Source organism: Nicotiana tabacum, chromosome 20 (genome assembly GCF_000715075.1).
Source record: "Nicotiana tabacum cultivar K326 chromosome 20, ASM71507v2, whole genome shotgun sequence".
Classification (NCBI taxonomy): Eukaryota; Viridiplantae; Streptophyta; class Magnoliopsida; order Solanales; family Solanaceae; genus Nicotiana; species Nicotiana tabacum.
This window is the reverse complement of record NC_134099.1, coordinates 153,114,992-153,139,017: the sequence shown is the minus strand read 5'-3', so window position 1 is coordinate 153,139,017 and position 24,026 is coordinate 153,114,992. Positions and strand designations below refer to the sequence as shown.

Genomic DNA, 24,026 nt, shown 5'->3' with positions numbered 1-24,026 from the left:
TGTTTGTTAAATTAATTTTCAGATTTCAAAATAGAAGTTTAATTAGTTGTTTTCATATTCATTTCATGTTTGTATTATTGTTTAAATGAATATTTGTTAGTTTGATGTTTGTTAGATTCAAATTGAAATTTAATTAACTATTTCTTCAATTTGTTTCATGTGTTTATGTATTGTTAGAAATTGTTAATATTGTTAAGTTCAAGTTTAAGTTCATAATTGTTTCTTCGTCGATCTTGTTATTTGTTTAAAGAATTTAGTTGTGTTAGAGAAATATGTTGGTTTAATCGTTTAAATCCATCATGTTTGTTGTTTAAAATAGATTTAATTCATGTTCATACTTTGTTTGATTGTTCTTGAATCCGAAATTTGTATAGCTTGATTTCTTGTTTACCATTTGTGATTATTTCTTGAATTTGTCTCATAAAGTTTAATATAGGAATTGTTGGTTGTAATGTTGTTAGAATTGATTTTAAGTTCAATATGATTGAAGTTAGAAATCTAAATATACTTGTTTGTTGTAGTTGTTGAATCCGAAAATAGGATTGTTTGTTGCTAAAATATTGTTCAATCAAATTTTAGTTGTTCTTTGTTGTTCAATTTGTGTTCATGTGATTTGTTGTTGAAATGTTGTTAAAATCGTGTTCATGTGATATTGTTGTTATGATGTTCATCCGTGTTCATATTGTTGTTTGAACATTGTTAGAAATTGATCGTATTGTCTATATTTTGGTTAAGTTTGATTAATTGATGTGTTATAGCTGATGGGTAGTTTGGTAAATTTGTAGTACGTTCAGGGGTAGTTTGGTAATTTCAGTAAGGTCGGAGGGGGTAGTTTAGGAATTGTACATTTTGAAATTGTTTATTTGAAGCATGGGGGACAAAATGAAATGGGGTGGGTTGTGATATAGTTGTTTAATATAAAGGGGGGACAAGATTTAATTTAAAGGGGGAATCTTGCATTATTTTAAATGAAGCATGGGGGACAAAATATAATAGGGTGGTGTGATATGTTTATTTAATGTAATGGGGATGAGTGGAAAGATAATGGGTTGGGTAGAGAAAAAGTATGGATTTTAATTAATTGAAAGGTTTATGGGATGGGTTATAAGAAGAAGTCTTGAACACAAGACAGAGAGAACAGAATATAAGAGAAACATACACGAGACAGAGAAAAAAAAACGGGAGAGAGAAACAAATCTGAAAATAAGAGAGAGAAAAGGGCTGAACATTTAAAAGATAGAAAATTCCGAAAAATATTTAAGCTTTCAAATAAAAAAAAAAAAAAATCTTCTGCTTTCTTTCTTTGTTTGAAATTAGTATTAATGGTTGTTGTTTCATTCAAAGCTTAAAGCTTTTGTTTTTGGGATTACTACTCCACCGGTCTGTTACTGGGTTGTTACTGTTGCTGGGCAGTTGTTGCTGTTACACTGTTATTACTGTTGCTGATTTTCATCTTCATTTTCTTTTGCTTCCAATATCAGGTACATATCTTTTAAACTCATGTTGTGAAGAGCTTCAACATGGCAAGTAAATGAAGTTTGGAATTATAAGGATGTCTTTTACTCATTTAAATTTTATTAGTTTAAGTTTCAGTTTTGTTTTAGTTGGTTAATATAGTATTAAATCAATTGGTAGATTAGTTCTCTTTCTTAATAACAAATGGCTTAGTTATTTTAGGAACGCGATCAACTCATTTCTTTTAATATATGAAATAATGTCAACGATTTTTTACAAAATATAGAGTTAGTTTTTGCAAAGTATTCGCATAGGCAGAATATAAGAATTGGTTTATTTATCTCAAACTCAATCTTCGTAAGCAAAATTAACCAAACAATTATAACCTCGGACTAAAAATAAGTGGTGTAAAAGAAGGATGGGATTTATAGATTGTAACATTTTAAGTCAAAAAATGTGTAAATAGCGTTTGCTCCAAATATAACAATGAAAATTCTTCAAAAAAAATATTACTTCATTTATTAAATCAATTGTTTTCCTAAGTTTTATACGCAATTCGCTTTTTGGGTAGATAAATATTGTATTTACCATAAAAATGGTAGTATTAATCACACGTTGTTTATTTTTATTTTATTTTACTCTTTAAACTCATGGTTTTTGAGGAATATAATTCACACGTAAAAATATAATTTGCGGTCAACACTTAATGAATTGTGAATTCTTTTCAAGGAATTTAGAGGCATCTCAAATAGTGATTTCTCATGACTCTTACATTTAAAAATAGATGGATGCAATAAACATTTGTAGAGAATTTATATTACTGTCAAGAATATTTGCATAATTAAGGATGCGTTCGCGTGACTTGATTATACTTCTAAAGGCGATTCGGATTATGCGTTCGCGCAACTTCGAGCAAATTTTTACTAAAAAGAGATTTCTCGGAGAATATCATTATTAATTTCATAAAAACCCGAGATGTGATGTTCACTACTTAATTATACCAAAGGGCGAATGTTCTTGATTTTATTTAAAGCATAATTTCTAAAATGATTATTTTAATAAAAATATTATCTATATTATTGTGTACACGTGCGCGTGACACAACTCCGCATGTTTTAAAAATATAATTTATAACACGAATATACGTACGCGTGATTCGATTCAAAGAAGGGTCTTTAAATCTAAATAGAAGCGGTAACAATAAAATCATGCAATAAAAATGTATTTAACAAATCAAAAATAATCAAGCCGAATATAACAGTTGAGCGACCGTGCTAGAACCACGGAACTCGGGAATGCCTAACACCTTCTCCCGGGTTAACAGAATTCCTTATCCGGATTTCTGGTGCGCAGACTGTTAAATAGACAGAGTCATATTCTCCTCGATTCAGGGATTAAAACCGGTGACTTGGGACGCCTTAAAATTCCAAGTGGCGACTCTGAAACAAACAAACAAATCCCGTTTCGACTGTCCTTTAATTGGAGAAAACTCCCCACACACCCTCGCGGGCGCGGAAAAAGGAGGTGAAACTAACTACAGTTATACACTGTCTAATAATCACAGTTCCATTAAACCTACAAAATTGCGAAAAATAATCTACAAAATTAGGACAATATCACATTTGGCCAAAACACACTTGAACACTAAATTAACACTTGAACAACAGATTTTTACAACCAAAATCAAACTACAAAACAGTGAGGAAACATAAATAGTGTTTACCTTTATTGAAATTTTTTCCTTAACCAATTTTGGTACTTTTTTTGAGGGTTTCTTCTTCTTTGGTTTTGATGAAGAAGGAGAGACCTTGTGTTTTTTCACAGATGGAACTTTGGGAGAATCATCTACAAAATCGTCATCTACACTCAACTCTTTCCCCTTGCGTTTCAGTTGATTCTCGACTAGTTTATCAACTCCACCAACATCAACATCGTGCAAATGCTTGCTTCTCATTTCCGCACGAATTTGTTTAGGAGATGAAATACCAGTAGTTTGTTCACTTGCATGCGTCGATTGTGGGTTTTTTGGTGGTGATTTTGGTGTTAAAACACCCAAATCAAAGGTTGGAATATCAGCTAATATAGCTTTTGATGATTTTTTTTTGGGGAGTGTTGGTTTTTTTCATGATTTAGGAGTTGAAGACAAAGATGGAAGTGAATCCAAATCGTGGGGGATACTATCAACTGAAGGTAATTAAGTGGAGAAGAAAGTGATGGTAATTGTGGGTGAGAAGAGATTGTACGAGAATAGAGGAAAAACTGAAGGTAAATCGTGGGGGTGGGGGGGGAATTAACTGAAGGTAAATCGTAGGGGGTGTGGGGGGTGGGAGGAGAGAGAGGCGGGTAAACCAAATAACGTGAAAATACAGTCCTAAAATCACGCCTAAAATAAATGAAGGAATAATTATACCCTTAATTTGAATTATGGTATAGAAATGATAATTTGGTATGCTTAAATGTAATAAACACAAACCTTAAACATTGAGGGTAATAAGGTTTGATATATGGTATAGATAGGTAAAAATCCCATCTATTTTTTAGTGGATAATATGGATAAATTTTGTCACCACTACATAGTGCTAAAGAAAATATCTTTCCAAACTACTCTCTACTTCTCTTCCATTTCGAGTCTCATTTTTCAACCACAAATATCAATCGGAAATATATCTAATACTGCAATAAAAATATAGATTTTTGAGTACTTCTCTCAATTTGATAATTTGAAACAGAAATAGCCAGAGGGGTTTAAAGGCAAGAATCCAAATAGTTGCTATAAGTATGCCTTCCATACAACTATTTATCATACTATTTTGTATTTGTAGGTGACAAATCCAGAACAATAATCATCTATGTTAAAAGGAGTCTTTTAAAATCTATATTGCTTTCAAATTACATATAAAATATACTCCTAATTTCAATCTCAAAGGTGTTCATTTTAACAAGCATCAAATATAACATCTAATTTGAAAAGTGGAGAAATATCCATTGAGAGGAGAAAATTTTCCAGTTTCCATTGTAACAAGAGAAACATGAAATCTCCTATAAACAGTACAAGTTTGCTACTGAACATCTAAAAAGGATAATCAAGCCTGTGTCCACATAGTGTAAAACTGTAAATGAAAAACTGGGGAATTCGGATGATCAGCAAATGACCCTTATCAAGATAGAGGAGATTAACCATCGCACCCGACCACTCGACCAACCTGAAACCTGCCTTGTAGCTCCTTGCCTCTTCTTATTTGCTTTCCTTCACCATCAGAGAGGAAAAGAATCCGAGGCAGAGAGAGGGGTTAAGACAAAGCAAAAATCACTTTCATCCACTTAGCTGACGGCATGGTGAAAAAACAAAAGAGGTTGCTCGGTTGACCTTCCTACGATGAATACCTCTTTTCTCTTCTCTCGAGTATACAACAAACAAGTGGGTTGAGAGTTTCTTACAGAAAGCTTATTAAATTACAGTGGCATATATCTCTAGCTTTGTTACATGCCACTGGCTCATTAGTGGCACTAAAGGACCTCCTTCCAGTACCGAATAGATCGGTCCATTCCACAGGACACAAATGCAGCTTCTACTGGGGAATGCTCAAGCCAACGAGGTGCACCAACATGGTTGGAGGGCCACCTAGCCACTTTTTCTGCTGTCAGAGCATCCCATGCAACAATCTGTGACCAACATCGTAATTAATCTACATAACGTTTACCTGCATAAGTATGGAAGGAAGCTATACTTTACCTCATTCAGAGATTCATCAATTGATAATACAAATTCTTCTGTATCATTGAAAATAGCCTGCATTAAAAGGTATTATTCAGCTGTCAAATGTCAACAAGAATGTGAGGCAAAATGTTCTCCTAAAAGTGGGAATAGCAAAGCTCCTTTTCTTCGGAATGAAGAAAAGCTCAGTCTAAACAACAGAAGAAAATAGAGAAGGAAACACCACAAGTTATGCATATATAAAATATAGCCTAGCTAAAGAAGACAAGCATGAGATACAGGAAATCCACTATAGAAGAATTTCACAAGCATCCTCTCTGACAATCACATCTCAAAAATCACCAGAACTTCCAACAAGAAATTAACATAATTCCTGGTTGGTACATCTATTGTAAAATACGGAGTATCTTTTACTTTCCATGTGATAGTTGAACACCAAATTAGGACAGGCCTAATGGAGTGACATGGATAATGAAGATCCATACAGCTGACCCTAAATAGCTTGGGATTGAGGTGTTATTGTTGTTATACTTTCCATGTATTAGCTGCTATTTTTAAAATGCAATTCCATGGTGATCATGATAGCTGCAGCATATTCAACAAGCAGTTCGAAACCATGGAGAAGCTGGCACAAGAATGACAAACTAAATGCAGCATTCTTGGCATATGCTGCCATGTAGCGCATATTAAATAATGACAAACAGTGGATAGTGCATAATATGCAACTTTGCTATGAATGAAATAAATAACTGTAACATGAAACATGATTCAAAGCAAGCAGTGTGAGCCTGACATACCTGACAGCGTAACTGTGTATGTGTAGCTCCAAGATATTGTTTGACCAATCTTCCTGTGCCAACTTCCCAAAGCTTCACCGAAGAGTCTTTTCCACATGAGAGAATATACCTACGAAACATTTGAAATAAACAAGCTTGAGAAAGCATCTTAAGCCCTATAAATTATCAAGAATTTCTCATAGAACGTAAAGCAAGTTCCACGTGGCAACAAAAAAATGAAGCTCTATGTCAAGTAGGGTCACGATTGATGCTAAATCAAAATTTGAAAGAAAAGATCAACAACATTTTTATGGTTAAGTGCATGAGAGAATATACCTAGGAAACAATTGAAATAAACAAGCTTGAGAAAGCATCTTAAGCCCTATAAATTATCAAGAATTTCTCATAGAACGTAAAGCAAGTTCCACATGGCAACTAAAAAATGAAGCTCTATGTCAAGTAGGGTCACGAATGATGCTAAATTAAAATTTGAAAGAAAAGATCAACAACGTTTTTATGGTTAAGTGCATGAGCAGTATAAAAGATAAACTTGGTTATCAAGCAGGCTATATTATGCTGCAACTTTTTTTGTGACAAAACGGGAAGAGAAGATTCTCATATGCAACTTCTTTTCACAAGTTTCCCACCCTCTAGACCATGAAAAGGCAAAAATCCCCCTATTCATTTCTAGACTGTTCAACTGGAATAAACCTCTTGTTCTCTTTTCTTTCTTTTTGCCTTTTTCTTTTTCTCTTTTTCTTTTCCGTTGAAGAAAAGAATCCTGGTTCAAGCTTGTAAGCTGTAACCACAAGGGATCCCTAACCTTTCATCCTTTGTAAAATTTGCACCTATGGCCTCTGCTGCTCCATGTGCACCATCAATGGATCGCGCACAGCTAGCAGTTACCCCATCCCATAACCGAATAGCACCATCTTTGGATGCAGTAACATACATTCCGCCAGTAGATGAATACCTAACCTGTAAGGAAGTAAAATGGTAAACAAATAATCCACTCATCAAAGCATCTACATACACGAAGTTACCTGATTAATAGCACCATTGACACCCATCTCTTGGAAATTTGTTGGCAGGTAGCATTTGAAAGTGTTAATATCATATAGGTGGGGAATTAGATGATCAGTTCCTGTAACAACCACCATTATTTGAGAACTTTAGCCGATAGGCAAGACTTCTGCTGCTTCATCTGAACGAGTTGGCAGTAAATAATAGCGGGTAATATAGGAAGTTAGACAATCTTTTTTAATCAGATAGAAAGTTAGACAATCTTATGAGTATAGAATCAAATAATTGGTTCTCTAACCAATTTTAGCTTTATTAGATGCCAGTCCCAAGAAAGCTTGGTCATCTGACATGGTGAGAATTGTCACTAACAGTTTTTGTACTTCATATCAACAAGTTACGACACCTAATGATATATATTTCTGCTCTTGGTTGAAGTTAAGATCAATTGCTGCCTATCCAGAGCTCCATTTCTCCTTAAGATTTAGAAACCAACATAATCTGTTGATTCACTCAACCAGGCATCACATCATAGATACAAGGCTTTCTTTTTCACTGCCTTAGCTTTTGGTGCAATTTTCATTTTGTAGATGATATTTTGAATATCATCGGCTCCGTACGTTTGCAAAAGGGACGGCCTTACTCCTTTTGTTAGTCACAGCACTCCCTTAGTACTGAATATGTGAATAATTCAAAGTTACTTTTTTTAGTAAGCAGGGAATAATAACAAAAGTTACTTTACCTAAAAGCCATTCTAAAAATCTAGTTAGAAGTAACTGTACAGAGAGGATTAGCACATCGACAAAGAAAATTTGATCACCAATACCAAAAAAGATGGGCAAAAAGATTTTTACACTTTATAGCGCACACGTGCATTGCTTGTTTTGTTCTGGTAGCGACCTGTACAAGTATGCCTTCCCTACTTCTCCAATTTTAGGACGAAAAATAGTATATAGTTTTCAAAGATAAAAGTAGTCTGACATAGCGTCATTAAATCAACTTTAGGTTCACCAAACTAGTACATAGCAGTCCAAAATCCAGTAGCTAACTAAAAAGAAATGCACTTGCCTGCCAGAAGAAAGTCTCCTGAAGGATGAAATGACACCGACCTTACATTATGTGTATCCTGTTAAAATATACAATATAAATCCAATAGCATAGTTAGTATATTTTTCTCTAAAATAAGTTCAAGATTAATGTTTGGTTTGAAAATTTAAAAAACATTTGAGTGACCTGAATCACTCTAAAGGCTCTCTTTGCCGCCGTTTTTGAAAAGTCAAAGAACCTGAAAACAGTCAAAGAGAAAAAAGAAGAGTATTTAGTTCATATTCCAATGACAAGCAAATTATGCAATTTCACAGTTAATTACAATATATCATACTTGATGGTGCGATCTTTTGCTCCAGATATGAGTACTGTATTTTGCGGATGAAAATCCAAGTCATTTATTGGCTGCAGTTATGTATAAGTAATGGATAAGAAAGAGGGCAAATCCTGAGATAGTCACACCTCAGAAACTGAGATTCATATGAATAGAGAGGAAATAGGTACCATCAATATCTAAAGGTAATATCTTGCACAACACCATGTTGCCAAATCCAAGTTGACAATAAACTTGAGAGAGAGAGAGAGAGAGAGATGCTACTTTCTATTTCTTTTCAGCATTTTAATGGAGGCAGAGGCTACTCGGAAAACATCATACAGAAAAATCCAGTTAACATAATTTTGTTTAAAAGCGATCCAGTAAAGTTCTTACTTAAATAGTTGATAAAATTAACTCTTATGAACCAATGTTCAAAATAACTAACATAAAAATGTTAACATCCATGACAATGGAATCAAGAAATGCAAGTATCATATATCAAGATCTTACTTGTTGATGATCATAAAAAGTCCGTACAACCGGCCTCACTGGGCCATCCCTTGTGTCTGGCTGCATCATTTGCTTAACTTTTGAAATCTGCATAAGGCAACGCTTGAGTTGTAGAAGTAAAAGAATGGAAATTGGAGTGCTATAGAAAAGATACATCACCTCAAACAGTTTAATAGACGTGTCCGCACTTCCAGTAGCAAGAAATCTTCCATCTGGACTAAATCTGGCACACCTTGCTACATTCTAAAAGAAAATTCTTTCCTGAGAAATTGATTCTGGAAATCAGCAATTGAAACAAAGATGAGAGCTCAAACCTACAGTTTTGTTTAAGATACAACCTTGTGCTCAGAAACATGTCGTGATTCATGCTTTGGGATAATCTTTGACGAGCCTTTTGTATCGTTCACACTACTGTTCAGAAGGAGAATTTAATTATCAGCTCCATCAAATGACAATCTCAACATCATTCATAAGTTCGTTAATACTCAAGAAAGAAGAAGTTTTTATATACAGAGATACAGATAGAGCCAGGAAATGGGCTTTTTATGATTCACGCAGACATATTTATATATGGTGAATCATGAAAACTGAAATCTCGAGACATTCTTCTTAGGATTAATGATTAAGAGATGCATTTTGATGGCTCACTATAATTTATAGGCCACATGCCTCACTAAATCTTTTGGTGAACAGATCCAAAGGATTCTGCACCTTGTTGTTTTTATTCGGCTTTTATATGGCTCTTTGGTGTTGTCCCTTCTTGTCTATATTTTCATTAATGTGGTGCTTATGCTTTCTTGAGCCGAGGGTCTATTGGAAACAGTATCTCTATCCTCACAAGGTAGGGATAAGGTCTGCTTACACACTACCCTCCCCAGACCCCACAGTGTGTGATAATACTGGGTATGTTGTTGTTGTTTATCCAAAGGGATTCTGCACTGCTACTGCAAGGCTTATGAAGGATCAAACTTAAACAACAGAGTCTATGATTGACATAACCTAATGATAAAATAAAAGCTGCTACAGCGTAAAAGTGCCCTCATACATAAATTCCGAAAGGAAACTAGTTATTTTACAAAATGAAACTTATCATCATAGCACGTAGAGCCGGCTGCCAATCTGTTTTTGAAAGATGAAACTAATGAAAGGAAAAGGAAAAGAAATATTTAAGTAGACTAGTCTTTCCATAAATGGTTACAGGTAAACATCCCACATTAGTTATTACTCTTCATTACAAAAATTAATATTCAAATATTCAAAGCATTTCCCACAATCACCAGATAATCCACTCCACTCAACTCAATGGAAATTGTCAACCGCATACACCAGCGTGGCACAAGGATTTTTAGAGTTTTGGTCAACCGACAACGCATTAATTGCACTTTAACACTCAACATATAAAAGGGAACTTTTACACCCTTTACGTTGATAAGAAAATAGCGCGATTTAGGGAGATAGAGTACCTGAAATCAACAGAAGCAGTCCGAGGGGCTGGGATTGAGCCATATCCTGTAGTTATGACTGGATCAAAAGGTGCAGCTGTGGAAACTCCTCTCAGCATCTCATCTTTCTCCACTGCAAGACCCTGTTAACGGCTTAGAGCGATAAAGAAGCTTTTCTATATCTATTCTCTTACCCCATGTTGAACAACTTAAAATTAGTGAAAGCATAATAATAGCAAACCTTACCAACCGATACAAACCTTTGCAACCAATTCAAGTAGCTTGTTTGTAGGAGCTTCAACATTCATTGGTGTCATTGTGGCTGAAGCTACCGCACTTGCAGCCTGTAACAACGCATAGCAGAATTCGTCACAACCTCTACTTAACTTGGCCTTGTTATGTAGAGTTTCTATTCAAAACAAAAGACACAATGATGTTCTCAGTTTTGCTATTTGAATCCCATCGTAGTGTAAGATCATGCAGTTAACCCGGGAAAAGATGACTGCTTTCGAATAAACCTCTCACTTGCAGCTGACATGTTACTACAATATTTCACGGAATGATTCCATATCACATGTAAGAGACAGCAAGAAACATCCAGCAAAATGACCAAAGAAAACATATGCTGGCCTTGGCAAAGAAAGCTTGAGGCCAAAATATTTTCGAGTTCTTGTAGATGTTTCCTTGTTCAAGGAGATAATTACTCTTTGGGGGTCGGGGAAAATCACAACTCACAAGTTCTTCCAATCGGAATTGCTTAAGAGATGACTCTGAAGGAGTAGGAATTGGCTCAATTCAACTTCAAATTCTCCTTCTAATTCATCTTCTCCGGTGGATTTAGGTTTATCGCTCAGGTCCATTGAGGATTCGACTAGTAGCACTTTGTCGGGCACCAAGGAGGTTAATGTAGAAATAGGAGACACCCTCTTAAATGAAACCGGAAAAAAAAAAAATTGGGGATTGAACCGCCAAAATGTCAGATCTCCAGTATCGTTAGCAAACATGACCACTTGTTCATTCCCACGAAATATTAACAAGACTTAGCAATTCTGTTCAAAAAGAAATTATGTTATGGTCTAAGAGGTACGATAAACATGCTAGCGGTGAACATTGTGGGGGATATGACATCAGAGCATGAATAGAGGCCAAATAAAAGAAGCACTTCCCTAAGCTACGCAGCCTTCATAGTTCATATGTAGAAGCTCTACTCCGGTAAGTCCAGAACTAGATACAATTGCACGGAGACAACGAGTATTTGAGGCATGGTGTAAAGACACTTTCATCTGAAAGACCACAAGTTGCATTACCAAACATTAAGGGTACATTCAAGTTGCCCCTTGTTAGATGTATCTAATTGTTGGCAATCACCAATGTCCTCAACTGAACTGAGTCACTCAATCACCTAATAATTTAGAACCTCCTATGCCCTAGTGATACCTTTTGTTACCTTCCTAAATGGAAAAGGATCATGATCACAAATCTTCAATCCGCCCACCCACCCGCACTAAAGAAGGAATATGTTCGTAGTGGCACCAAAAAATAAAAAGAAACGCAGAAAATAAAGAAAGAAGCAAAAATAAAAATAATGAAGCTATCCATTCAATGTTGGATCACTCCAATCTCTTCCAAAAGATGGTAATAGGAATGAATCTCCAACAACGCAGATCTATATCTACACAACAAATTGATGAATGCATACATCACCTCAAGAGAAATAATCCTCCTGTTTCTTCTTGACCTTTTCCCTCACCATTTCCTCCTTTCTTCCAAAGATGCAACACTCAATCGTCTTTCTTGGCTATCAATCAAATAGCTTTCTTAACCGAAACAACTATAAACAGAAAATCACTCCCTCTAGGCTATGTTTGATGCCAGGGCCTTGTGTTTTGCACTATCAAAAAAAAAGGGCAGCCGGTGCACTAAGCTCCCTTTATGCGCGGGGTCTGGGGAAGGGCCGGACCACAAGAGTCTATGATACGTAGTCTTAGCCTACATTTTTGCAAAAGGCTGTTTCTACGGCTCATAACCCGTGACTTACTGGTCACATGGCAGCAACTTTACCGGTTACGCCAAGGCTCCCCTTTACCTTGTTTACACTATCATTAAACTTAATTCAAGGGCTAACTGGAACTTCCTTGTTCTTAATATTCCCTAACTTGATACCCCCACAAATAAAGCCTAATCTCTCACACAATCTTATAAGCTTCTCGCTCATCGGTCTAACAAACAATAGCTCCGACAGTGCAACATAATGACTCCCAAAGGTCTCGCGTGATCAAACATTCATATGACAGATTATTTTATTTTTTTGGTAATTATTCATATGACAGATTAACTAAGCACTAGTTGCATGTGGTAATTTTACACACACACACACACACACACACGTGTGTATGTGTGTGTGTGCCTCAATAACAAGATAGCTGGGATGTCTATATGAGTCCTACTAGTACTATTTATCATAATTGATCATAGTTTGACTATCTTTTATGCTGTAATCAACTCCTACCCAAAAAAGGTTACTTAAGTAGTTTGTAAAGGTAAAATATATGTATAAAACCAAAGAATTGAGGAAGGAGTACCTGATTGAGATTATTATCCCGAAGATGAGCGACAATGAGAGAATTAACATGACGATACAATTTCCCATCTTGCAGTGTTTGCTCCAAGCTATTATTACTCTCCATTTTAACTGATACACAATACCCCCAGAATTATTATTGATTCACAAATTTGTCTTTGCAGTTTTCCCCTTTTCTTTAAGCTCGTGTAGATTTTGAAACTTCTCCTATTAGATTATTGTGAATAGCTGAAACTCAGGTACTATGAACTTCTGAACTCTACCGCCGCCATTTTAGTACACTTTCCCGACACCAAAATGTTTCTCTTTGTAACCCAATTTCGATTTGCTTTAGAAATTAATTTTAAAACAAGTTAATTTTAGGTTTGTTTTGCATCATTAAAAACAAAAAGAAAAAGGTAGTCCGGAACCAAAATATTATAAATTTTGAGTCAAGAGACAAAAATGGGTGAAAAAAAGTGTGAGGACCATATTATCTATAACGCATCTAAAACAAATGGTATAACTTAACAGTTAGTTACCTCGTTAAAGTATAGCGCATGTAATATATGTGTTATACTCAATATTTACAGCCATAATAATTGATTGCATAGCGCATTAATTATATTTGCTATGCATACTCCTACCAATCCTCTGATATGTTCTTTATTTTAAGAAAATCACATAAAATATGGTCTATGAGTTATATTTTCAGTATAATTAACAATTTAACTTGAAAATTAGCCCATGTAACTCTGTAAATTTTTGTATATTCATGTATTTCTGATATATTCATGTATTTGTGAGTTTTGACTTATTTTACTCTCTGGTAGAATCTGTATTAAGAATTAGTACAAATATTTAAGTGTAAATTGATTGAGGTAGGTATGTAGTTTTCAATGTCATAGTTTACTTTATATTCTAGGGAACATACTTGTCGATAGTACAAAAAGTTAGGCTAATGCTCCACTTTTTAGAAAGAAGGTCATCATCTATTCTTTGGAAAAGTCATCATTTTTAATTGCCCAATACAAAAAGGTTTTGAAGTCACTTAATTCGACTATTCTACATTAGAGATCAAACACAAAATGATAGTTCCAATGTTCAACCAAAAATAACCCTTAAATTTAGCCTCGATACAAGTATATCACGAAGAAGGCGGGGGTATGTTTGTACATAGCACATATAATTAATATGTGTATGCAGTCAATTATTATGACTGCAAATACTGAGTATATCGCATATATTACATGCATTATACCTTAAAGGGATAACTGTTCGTTAAGGTATAACGCATGTTTTAGATGCGTTATACATAATATGGTCCTCAACACTTTTTTCCACTTACTTTTGTCTCTTGAGTCAAAATTTATAATATTTTAGTTCCGGACACGTTTAAATTATGGTTGTCCAATGGGACGGGCCGGAATCAACTCGTCCCGGTCCCGATCTCGTCCCGTCGCGGCCCACTTAGTTCTAAATGGATGAGGCCATATTAAACTGTACACATGATGGGACGGGCTGTCCATTCGTCCTATTTATCTCACCCCGTTTATCTCGTCCCGTCCCGCATCTCCCAAGTGAATTTTAATTTTTTTATTTTATTTTTGAAATAGAGTCATTGGGAAACGACCTTGTTTGCAAATTTAGTCGTTCCCAACGGCTATAAACAACTATATTTGCCCTCCCCCTCCTCTAAAAAAAAAAAAAACACCCCTTACTCTCCCCTCTCCAAACTTTTAATTTAACCCCTAAGTTTATTAAATGATATTTTGACCCTATTTTAACTATAAATACCTCCATCTTTCTTCATTTCTTCCCACAAAAACCAATCATTCTCTTTTAGAGGCCTAATTCAAATAAAACCCTTCCTAGAAGGTGGGGTAGATAGTGCTCTTCAAAAGATTTATATTTGTATGTGAAACTTGAAGGTTATATTAATAAAATAAAAGACTCTAAGCCTTGAATTGTTTTTATAAATTGTCTTACACTCTTACTTAGTTACTTACTAGCTTGAAACTATATTAAATAAATTATAATTCTATTATAATTACTACAATATTTCGTTACAAATCTTTTATTTTAATATTTTATAATTCTTTGCTTAGTTTCTTTATAATTTATTAAGTTTTAAGTTTGTAAAATTGCTTATCCAACACATGAGCCATTTTACAAGGAAACAGAGTTAAATTTACCTTTAAATTGTATTAAATGATCCAAAAAAATCCTAAACTTTTCGTAATGGTCTAGATTTGACCATCAATTTTCTAAATTGTTGTCTCTCATCTCTCTAAATCTGTTACCATCATAACAATTGATTTATTCTTTCGAAAATATCACCTGAAAACTATTATTACCTTACCGAGATTTCACTCCCACAGGCCACACGAAAAGAACATAATAAAAATCCCCACAAACTAAAAGCACTCACGCATAAGCTGAATGTCACGCTTCAAAACGAAATGACACCGTGTGTGATTGACCCAAAATATCATATCGTATTTTAGGACTTAATTCGGGGTTTTGATGTCTTCAAAATTTTATTTTCTTCCTTCTCGATTTGTGTGCGCAGTCCGAAAACGTTTTCGGAAAGCCTTTCTATGAAAATTGAGAAAAATATTGAGTTTGTCTTTAAAAAATAGATTTAAGTTGACTTCGGTCAACATTTTTAGTAAACGGACCTGGACCTGTGATTTGACGGTCCCGGAGGATCCGTAGTAAAATATGGGACCTGGTCGTATGCCCGGAATCGAATTTCGACGTCCCTAGCCCGAGAAATGAATTTTTGAAAAAAAATTGTTAACAGAAAAATATAATGGTTTTTAGAAATTGAACAATGCTTGAACTTGTTGGTATCGGGCCCATATTTTGGTTCTGGAGCCCGCTACAGACTCCTTATTTTACTACGGACCCTCCGAGACCGTCAAATCACGAATCCGGGTCCATTTACTAAAAATGTTGACCGAAGTCAACCTAAATCCATTTTTTAAAGGCAAACTCAATATTTTCCTCAAATTTCACATAAAGGCTTTTCGGAAACGCGTTCGGACTACGCACGCAAATTGAGAAGGAAGAAAATGAGGTTGTAAAGACCTCGAAACCCTGAATTGGGTCCTAAAATACGAGATGACATTTTGGGTCATCACAATATCGTCGGCATCTGGTACTGCTAACCTATACCGAGTCAAATATACTTTCTGCCCTTTTCATTCTATATGCAACATGTTATTCACAATTCATTTCATAACAATATGTCCTTTTAAAAAAAACATGCAACTATGCAACTGAAACATGTATTAGTCAAGTTTTCTAGTAAAAGCAAAATATTTAACTCTTCAGAAGATATCACCAATTACTTCAAAAAGAGTACATACTTGAATATTTCAATACCAATGGTATCCAACTACGTATGTACATTATATTATTTATTATAGGCCAAATATATATATATATATATATATATATATCCCATCCAATTTGGCACTATTTTTCATTTTGGCACTATATCTCTACCTTATTTCATTTTGGCCCTCCAACTCTATTTCTTATGTTCCACTTTAACACAAAAGCTGAAACCAGTGCAAAAAATATAGGTTGTTAAATATGAGGTGTAATAAATATCCAATTAAATATTGTCACCTGGTGTTTTTATCCAGGTCAAACAGGTCAATAGTAAAATTCCTGAACCCGATCGTATTTTTTGTGGGTTTATTTCATCTAAACAGGTCAGGTATGAAATCGACAGATGAAAGCTTTGGAACTTAGAGAATGAAGATGAGCAACGGTGGATGAAAAAATATGATCGGGGTTCAGGTATTTTAATATTGACCCGTTTGACATGGATGAAAAAATCAGGTGGTAACATTTAATTGGATATTTATTACACCTCAGATTTAACGGGCTATATTTTTTGCATTGGTTTCAGCTTTTGTGTTGAAATGGAACATAAGAAATAGAGTTGGAGGGCCAAAATGGAACAAGGTAGAGATAGAGTGCCAAAATAAAAAATGGTGCAAAGTTGGATGGACTGTATATGTATTTGACCTTTATTATACTACTAGTCTTAGAGTACGCGTTTTGCAGGTGTAACATGCCTCTATGAATTATATGTTTTTTATACTGAAAATTATGTTTAAGTTACAAAAATAAAAGTTTACTCAACAAAGAAAGAAGCTCTGCCGCATAGAAGTTCTTAAAATCTTAAATGTTAGTTCTACTAAAAATAGATTATTAATTATAATTACGATTTCTATTCAACATGAACGTCACTTATGAAGGATAAAAGTTGATCAACATTTCATGTTAATATTTCATATTGATATGATATATTGTGTCAATAAATAGATAGATTAGACTCGTCTATCGAGAAAATAGCGCGAATATCGATACTTAAATTATATTCCATCAAAATTATGGAGAAAATATTTAATTAGTTGGATTCAAAATTTTAAATATTACATAAAAATTTAAATGTTAATATAATTTATTAACATAGAATTATTTGTGGAAGGAACAATTTAGTTTTTTAAAGCTATAAAAGTGAGGATGTCGACCAACTTCAACTTTGTGACAACTATATTTTTAGATTGTTAGGTACCTTAAATATTTTATTTTTAGTTAGGTTTATTTTCAGAACTTTATATTTATCATATACTTTCAAATTATTTAACTTTCAAAATTAACATTTTTAAAAAATAACTATGTAGGTAACTTTCAAAATTTATTCTTCGAAACTACACTAATTAATACTGTCAAATCTAAAATGCTCGTTTCCAATCAATAATTTTTTTTGGCTTTGTTTGTTCTTTTAAACTTTATAAATGTTTAGGTAAACATACTCATAATTATAATAAAAATAAATTATAAGTCTACCTAGCGTGAGAGGGTTCATATTTTTGGAGTTAAAGATTAGTTGTTTTACCCAATTCAAATAAGGAATGTATTAGGCATAAAGATTTTGTATAACTTAATCATACTTTAGTTGTAAAATTTATATACGATAAAATTTTAATGATTTTAAAGTCCTAATTATAAGGACTTATTACTTGATTCAAGTAAGGAAAGATTTAATAGGTAATAAATTTGGTTTAATTTAAACTCCTAAATATTAGCTAGCTGAATAATCAAATGACTATTTTGTCTGGTGTGAACACTATTTTAAAAGGGTAAAAAAGGCGAACAATATTTCGCTAAGGACCGTCGTGCTTTTAATATAGTATAGATTTATGTTTCTCTTATTCTCTTGGTTGCTATATGCATGTATACATATATGTATCCACAAACACCAATAAGAGAACATATGTATTTATGTTTGAATATGCTGATTTTGATAGAAAATATACCTATCATGTCACTTAAAAATATGAACCTCTTAAATGGCATGAAACATTATAATTAGAGGTTTTGGCAACAATGTAATATATAGAGAAATTACAATGGGTCCATCTGTTACGTACCGAGCATGGGCTTATCCCAAGTACTAAAGTTCACCCCTCTGCGGGTAGTTTGAAAATAATCTATATTTTATAATGACGATGAATAAAGCACATGTCACACAATCTTCATTTTTTTTATTGTACTATAATGACTTATTTTCTCACATAGCTAACTTTACGTTACACTTTTAAAAGAGATATTGATATCCATAATAAGAATCCTTGTCACGATAGAACTGATGAAAGGAACATATATAAGAAATGTAAGAATAAGTGATATGTGCTTCATTATTGTTTGTACCGTTATAAAGTAACACTACTAAAAACAATAAATTTGCGACTGAATAATTCCAACCAATTTAATTCAGTCGCAGTTTTTGACTGATTCAGTCGGAAACTTTATTTAAAATACATGATAATTTTTTAAATTTTTAGCTCCAAATTGCGACTGATCCAGTCGCTCAATTACGTGAAAAATATCGTGAAAATACTTTTTATGATTTTCGATTGAATCAGTCGCAAATACTAGAATTAAAAAAATAAAATAAATGTTTCGACCAATTTAGTCGGAACATGCAATAAAAAGTCAACAGGATTTGCGACCGAATCAGTCACAATTTGAAATTTTCAATTTTCAAAGTTGCGATCGATTCGATCGCAAATCTATTTTTAATACAACCCTAACCAGTTTTTTCTTCTTTCTTCTTTCTTCTCTAGTTTTTTCCTTCTCCTCCCCTCTCCTCTTCTGCCCTACCTGCTCTATTTCTTGATTTTCTCCTCTAATCTAATCATATAAGGTATGGTCTCCCTTTCTCTCACTCTCACTCTCACTCACCCTCACTCGCTTCCTTTCTCCCATCCACCCCCCCCCCCCCAAATATTTTTTCCCAAGTTGTTTAACTCGATTTTGGTGCAGGAATCCGACGGCTCATCTCCCCCAGTGGTGGTTCGGCAGCAGATCGCGTTGACCATTTTCTAGGTATTTTTTTGCATTAATTTAGCAAAATAGTATGTGTAAATTAGCTATAATTTGCAATATAGTATAGATAAATTGGCAATAAATTTTGTAATATATATATAGTGACTTGTTAAAAATTTACTTGTTTAGATTACTAAGGTATTTTTTTTCTTTTCGTTCGATGTTCTCGTGAAAATGGCTAGGATACTTGTTTAGATTAATTAAGATTTGCGACTGATTCAGTTGCAAATTGAGAATTTTTAAATACTTAATATGTACGACTGTTTCAGTCGGAATAATTAATTAAAAATTAATTTTATTATTTTATTTTTCGAAGGTATCGGTCGAAACTTTTAATTTGTATTTATTTTTTTAATTTTGGTTAGCGACTGAATCAATCGCAAATGGCTTGTCCCCGTATTTTTCAGTTTGCGACTGAATCCGTTGCAAATTTTCGACTAATTCTGTCGCAAATATATTGCGGCCACGTATTTTTCGACTGACATTTTTCAGTCGAAAATCCGTCGGAAAAACACGATTTTCGACCGATTTCCCACTGATTTGACGGTTGCCAATTTGCTGTTTTTTAGTAGTGAAAATAAGTATTAAAAAAATCACATGTATCTTATTTTTGTTCGTTCATTTTTGTAGGTTCAAACGATATCCAATCATCTTGGCCCGGACAAAACAAGTCATCATATAACAGTCTACATTGATCATTCCCATAAATGTGTACTTTATTATTAGTATTATCATTATTGTTTTAATAATATTGGTACAATTTTACAAAACCGTATACATATGATTCGGCATAGACGTGCGCTCTCTCTCTTCTTTTCTAAATTTTGGTATAGTTGTCTTTCATAATCTAACTATGTACTAATATTATAGACATTATGCTTAAAATCTCAAGTAATAGGAAAAATTTTCCAGGAACACAACCCTTTAATATCTTTCATTTGCACGTAGTTGCGGAAGTCTTAGGAGCATGAATGAACGCATCATGTGAGCGGCAACCATTCTGTGTGACTCCACTCGCTACATATTTTTAATTCCAATTCTATATATAGTTAAAAGGAAACTTAAAATATATAACTATGTTTAATAAGTAATTAAGTATCAAGAGTGTCAACTGTCAAGTTCATCCCAAATACGTTTCTGCTTAGTGTAGTATCCAGCTATGTCATTAGACCCTTGGTTCAAAATATTTAGTTCTTTCTGTTGGACTTTAAGCCACTGGGCTTTAAAGTAGAAGAAATGTGAATTGGAAATGGAGGGAAAATGAAAATTTGAAGAAGTGAACTTTTGTCTTGCACTTTGTCCCTCATTGGTGAGGGACAATCACATTTGTGTGCTTATATATAGATTCACTTCTTAAAGCTCTTAAAAGGAGTTGAAGAGAATGAACCCTCGCGCCGTCGTCGTCGCTCGCTCGGCTTCGGCTTCGGCTTCGGCTTCGGATTTGTCAAATGATCGATGAGATTTTTTTTGGACAAAATTTATTTAATTATTTAATAATTAATTAAATGCCAAGTCACTGCTGAAAATACGCCAGAATCGCGATTCTGCCGTGGTCCACCACGACAGGTTTATTCAGAGAGCCTCTCTGACCGCGGTTCTGCCGCGGTCGAGGTAGAATCGCTGTAGAACCGCGGCAGGCCGCGTATTTTCTGAAAATGCACCTTTCAAGACACCTCTTCTGATATTTGCCTATAAATTCTGAGGCAAGGCTGCATCTTCTAGATACGAAAAACACTCCAGAACTTCTTTCTTTCTGAATAAACTGCATCCTAATTCGCAGCCTCTCTCTCTCAAATTCGTAAGTGTGATTTTGCCCCGTTCTTTGAGTTCGTTGGTATCCTGCAGTTTGTATTGCCACTGTTGCAGGAAGGTTTATTCCGCTTTATCCTGGGAGGATTTAATCCATTACCTTGGCAACGTTGAGGGGGTTAAAATTCTTTAAGGACACACAAGAAAATTGTGGACTCGGAATAATTTTGATTCTTTATTGTTTTTTCTAGATTTCTTTATTATTCTAACAGTTTTGTTTTCTGTTGTTTTAACACAGTAACGCTCACAAGCTTAAGGAATTTAATTACTAACGTTTCTGTGTTGATTATTAAACTGTTTTCTATATACTTTGTTGGAGACTAAAGCCTTGTTGCTTTCTACTCCTATAATTGTTTCTGTCCGGTTTAAAGTACATAAAAACTTTGCCGGAATAATAAACGTACGGGTTTGAAGTATATAAAAACTTCACCATTGTTACGTGTTGTATGGTTGGTTTGGTATTCAGTTGGAAGATATCAAAACTTCACTGATTTAACAAGTTCTGTATTGTTTTCAACTTTATAAAAATATGACGAATGAAAACCAAACTAATGGAAGTGTTGCGGGAACGGTTGCTACTGTTACGAGTGTTGTTGCCTCGTCAAACCGTTCTACTCCTGCTCATGCTATGGCACCGGCAGAAAAAACCCGGAAAGTTTTCCGGTATTGACTTCAAACGCTGGCAAATGAAGATGCTCTTCTATCTTACTACGTTGAGTTTGCAACGTTTCATCAAGGAGGATCCTCCGGTCATGGCTGAAAATACTCCGGATGATGAACGACTTGTTGTAACTGAAGCATGTAAACATTCTGATTTCTTGTGCAAAAACTACATATTGAGTTGTTTGGAAGATGGCTTGTACAATGTCTATAGTGTCATGGAAACTTCAAAAGCGTTATGGAATGCGCTTGAGAAGAAGTACAAGACTGAGGATGCCGGACTTAAGAAGTTCGTGGCTGCAAAGGTTTTTGGATTTCAAGATGATTGAAACTAGGTCAGTCATAACTCAAGTCCAAGAATTACAAGTCATTGTGCATGACCTCCTTGCTGAAGGTATGACCCGAGTCAATAATTTTATTAATAAGATTTATCTTATTACTAATTATGAGTTTTTTATTGAAGGTATGGTCATAAATGAGGCCTTTCAAGTCGCTTCTTTCATTGAAAAATTACCTCCGTTGTGGAAGGATTTTAAGAACTATCTTAAACACAAGCGGAAGGAAATGACACTAGAAGACTTGATTGTTCGTCTGAGGATAGAAGAAGACAATAAAAACGCTGAAAAGAAGTCACGTGGAAACTCAACAATTGTGTGGGCAAACATTGTTGAGGAGGCACCACAAAATAAGAAAAGGAAGAAGGCTTCTGGACCAAAGAATTACCCAAGCAAGAAGAAGTTCAAGGGTAATTGCCACAATTGTGGAAAAACTGGGCATAAGGCAGTGGATTGTCGTGCGCCCAAGAATGATAAGAAGAAAAAGAATCAAGCTAACATGGTTGAAGATGAAATGGAGGACTTATGTGCCATGTTGTCTGAATGCAACTTGGTAGGAAATCCAAAAGAATGATGGATAGATTCTGGAGCCACCCGCCATGTTTGTGCTAACAAGGAGTTATTTTCTTCTTATGCCCCCGCAGGACCCGACGAGACAATCTTCATGGTAAATTCATCTACGGCCAAAATTGAAGGAGTTGGCAAGATTGCGTTGAAGATGACGTCGGGAAAAATAGTGACTCTAAATCAAGTCCTCCATGTTCCAGAAATTCGCAACAATCTTGTGTCTACCTCACTTCTTATCAAGAATGGATTCAAATGTATTTTTGTTTCTAATAGTGTTGTACTTAGTAAGAACGATGTATATATAGGAAAAGGTTACCTAAATAAGGGCCTTTTTAAGCTAAATGTAATAGCAGTTCCTATCAATAAAGTGAATGTTTCTTCTTACTTACTTGAGTCAAACATTTTATGGCATTCGCGTTTAGGTCACGTAAACTTCAAAACATTGCGGAAGATGATAAATCTAGAAGTATTGCCAAAATTTGATTGCATTAATTCCAAATGTCAAATATGTGTGGAATCAAAGTATGCTAAGCATCCTTATAAGTCCGTTGAAAGGAATTCAAGTCCTTTAGACTTAATTCACACAGATATTTGCGACATGAAGTCAACACCATCTCGCGGTGGAAAAAAGTATTTTATCACTTTTATGACGATAGCGCGAGATACTGCTATGTTTATTTACTTAATAGTAAAGATGAGGCAATTGATGCTTTCAAGCAATACAAGAATGAAGTTGAAATGCAACTAAACAAAAAGATCAAAATGATAAGAAGTGATAGGGGTGGCGAATATGAATATCCTTTTGAAGAAATTTGTTTGGAAAATGGCATTATTCACCAAACAACTGCCCCTTACTCTCCACAATCTAATGGAATTGCAGAGAGGAAGAATCGAACATTGAAGGAGATGATGAATGCATTGCTAATAAGTTCTGGCTTACCACAGAACTTGTGGGGGGAAGCTATACTTACAGCTAACCGGATAATCAACCGTGTACCTCATAGTAAAACACAGTCCATTCCTTATGAAATGTGGAAAGGAAGGAAGCCTAGCTTGAAATACTTCAAAGTGTGGGGGTGTTTAGCTAAGGTACAAGTTCCTAAACCTAAAAGGGTTAGGATAGGTCCAAAAACGGTTGATTGTGTGTTTTTTGGATATGTAACCAATAGCAAGGCATATCGTTTTCTGGTTCATAAATAAGAAAATCATGAGATTCACATTAATACGATAATAGAATCAGATAATGCTGAATTCTTTGAAACTATTTATCCGTATAAAAAGGAAAGTGAAGTGACCTGCCAAAAGTCAAAACGACCTCGGGAGAAAATAACAGATGGTATGCCTAATGAAGAAAATCCAAGAAGAAGTAAACGTCAAAGGATATCTACTTCATTCGGTCC

The 24,026-nt window shown here is 34.5% G+C and overlaps 1 protein-coding gene across 5 annotated transcripts; it reads right to left on the bottom strand.

Moving 5' to 3' along the window:
• Positions 1-4,414: 4,414 nt before the first annotated feature.
• LOC107779660 (cleavage stimulation factor subunit 50) lies at positions 4,415-13,307 on the bottom strand. 5 transcript variants are annotated; one of them, XM_016600122.2, is made up of 14 exons: positions 12,864-13,307; positions 10,542-10,625; positions 10,303-10,424; positions 9,178-9,250; positions 8,999-9,082; positions 8,840-8,926; positions 8,348-8,418; positions 8,200-8,251; positions 8,035-8,092; positions 6,990-7,090; positions 6,770-6,924; positions 5,968-6,076; positions 5,189-5,245; positions 4,415-5,118 (listed from the first exon to the last, which is right to left on the bottom strand). In XM_016600122.2, exons 1-14 carry the CDS (start codon positions 12,966-12,968, stop codon positions 4,963-4,965), a joined length of 1,314 nt encoding a protein of 437 aa, XP_016455608.1. In that variant the 5' UTR covers positions 12,969-13,307; the 3' UTR covers positions 4,415-4,962. The 5 variants fall into 5 exon arrangements, with proteins under 5 accessions (XP_016455608.1, XP_016455609.1, XP_016455610.1 ...); XM_016600123.2 differs by having other exon boundaries at positions 9,178-9,247; XM_016600124.2 differs by having other exon boundaries at positions 10,303-10,414; positions 10,528-10,625; positions 12,864-13,178.
• Positions 13,308-24,026: the final 10,719 nt, after the last annotated feature.